The sequence below is a fragment of the Eimeria maxima genome, genomic scaffold (genome assembly GCF_000499605.1).
Source record: "Eimeria maxima Weybridge genomic scaffold, Emw_scaff2768, whole genome shotgun sequence".
In the NCBI taxonomy this organism is placed as follows: Eukaryota; Apicomplexa; class Conoidasida; order Eucoccidiorida; family Eimeriidae; genus Eimeria; species Eimeria maxima.
In genome coordinates, this window is record NW_013565618.1 from 1 (window position 1) to 2,208 (window position 2,208).

A 2,208-nucleotide genomic window follows, 5' to 3' on the forward strand; every position below is an offset into this window, starting at 1 on the left:
ATATATTATTATTTATATTATTATTTATATTATTATTTATATTATTATTTATATTATTATTTATATAATTATAATTAATAAATCCCTTAATAAAACAATCATAACAACAATAACATCTTAGGGTGTATATACACTGCAGCAATCCTTCCTTATGTGCATGCAGTGTACATACACCCCGTCTTGGTCCTCTTAGCCATCTATATATTATATTATATCCTCTTGCTGCTGCTGCTGCTGCTTCTATTGTTGCTGCTGGTGCTGCTGCTGCTGCTCCTCCTCCTCCTCCTCCTGTTCCTGATTGTCCTTCTGATGCTGTTTCTACTGTTGCTGCTGCTGCTGCTGCTGCTGCTGCTGTTGCTGCTGCTGCTGTTGTTGTTGTTGCTGCTGCTGCTGTTGGTGTTTCTCCTGTTACTGCTGCTGTTGCTGTTGCTGCTGTTGGTGTTTCTGTTGCTGCTGTTGGTGTTTCTGTTGCTGCTGTTGCTTTCTCTGCTGCTGCTGCAGTTGCTGCTGCTGCTGCTGCTGCTGCAGCTGCAGCTTTCTTACTGACACCTGTATATTCTTGTTCTCCCTCTTTCTGTTGTTCTCCCTCTTCCCTTCCCCTCTCCCTCTGCTGCTGCTGCTGCTGCTGCTGCTGGTCCAGCTCCAGCTGTAACTGTAACTGTTGCTGCTGTTGCTGCTGCTGCTGCTGTTGCTGCTGCTGCTGCTGCTGATAGAATAATTGTTCATTAATAATAAATTTATGTTTATATTTTAATAAAAAAAAAGGGAATAAAGGAAAACCTTCATAAGGTATTATTTCTTCTTGTGCTAATCCTATCCATGATATATATATACGAATAAAATATATTTCCTCTCTTGCTGCTGCTGCTGCTGCTGTTGCTGCTGCTGCTGCTGTTGCTGCTGCTGCTGCTGCTGCTGCTGGTGATGATGATGGTGATGGTTGGATTGCTAATGATGATGATAATGATTCTGTTGATTGTGCTGATGATGATGGTGCTGCTGCTCCTGCTGCTGCTGCTGCTGCTGCTGTTGCTGCTGCTGCTGCTGCTGCACCTGTAGCAATAGAAGTTGCTGCAGCAGGTGCTGCAACAACTTCTGTTGCTGCTGTTGATTCAGCTGTTGTACATGATGGATCTTTCTTCTTGCTGCTGCTGCTGCTGCTGCTCTTTGCTGCCTTCTCGTTACCTTCCCCTGGATGAAATGCTGCTGCTGCTGCTGCAGTTGCTGCTGCTGCTGCTGCTGCTGCTGCTGGCTGCCTAGAGGGAGGTTGAGGTGCACCAGGAGGGCTACTAAAGTTTGTCTCTATTCCTGTGCTGCTGCTAATCGTGCTGTTGTTGCTGCTGCTCTTTCGCCTGCTGCGCCCGCTGCTGCTGCTGCTGCTGCTGCCTGATGCACTGGCAAGATCGCTTGCTGCTGCTCCTGCTGCTGCTCCTGCTGCTGGTGCTGCTGCTGCTGCTGTTGCTCGTTGCTGCTGCCTTGCAGCACCTCTTGTATTGTCTTGATAGTTCATCAGACCTCTTTTAGCAGCTGCAGCACGAGCTGTTGCTGTTGCTGCTGCTGCTGCTGCTGTTGCTGCTGCTGCTGTTGCTGCATGTGTTGCTGCTGCTGCAGCTAGGAAAGAAACACATGCAAAGGCAGTAAGTCTTTGCGGTTGCGCTGCTGCTGCTGCTGCCTTCTCCCCCTTTATAGGTTATAGTGCAGTTTCTGCTGCTGTTGCTGCTGTTGTTGCTGCTGCTGTTGCAGCTGTTGCTGCTGCTGCTGCTGCTGCAGCTGACATGAGACCGCTGCCGCCTCGGTGGGAGTTGAGCAGGGTTTATTGATCTGCAAACCCTAAACCCTAAACCCTAAACCCTAAACCCTAAACACTCATAAAAATAAAAAAAGCAAGATAAGGGCTTCATGGTATGAAGAGTTGCAACCCCATACTGGTGTAGCACACTAAACCCTAAACCCTCGAAACCCTCTAAACCCTCCTAAACCCTCCTAAACCCTAAACCCTAAACCCCCAACAGGTCAGTCAGTATCTATAAACAATTAAAATAAATTATTTTTTTTTTTATTTATTAATTAAATAATTAATTAAAAATGAGGAAAGCAACAACATCTTCTTCTTTCTTGTATACCTGGGCCTCCCCAACATTCATACATGCAGCCCTAAACCCTAAACCCTAGCCGCCTTATATATATATATATATATATATATATATA

The 2,208-nt window shown here is 45.8% G+C and overlaps 1 protein-coding gene across 1 annotated transcript; it reads right to left on the minus strand.

The window, feature by feature from the left end:
- Window positions 1–172: 172 nt before the first annotated feature.
- EMWEY_00059420 (hypothetical protein) lies at window positions 173–1,510 on the minus strand (the record flags this gene model as incomplete). The annotated part of the gene is made up of 1 exon (XM_013481130.1): window positions 173–1,510. A coding segment is annotated over one exon (1,338 nt), but the record flags the coding sequence as incomplete, so codon positions are not given.
- Between the last annotated feature and the right edge of the window lie 698 nt (window positions 1,511–2,208).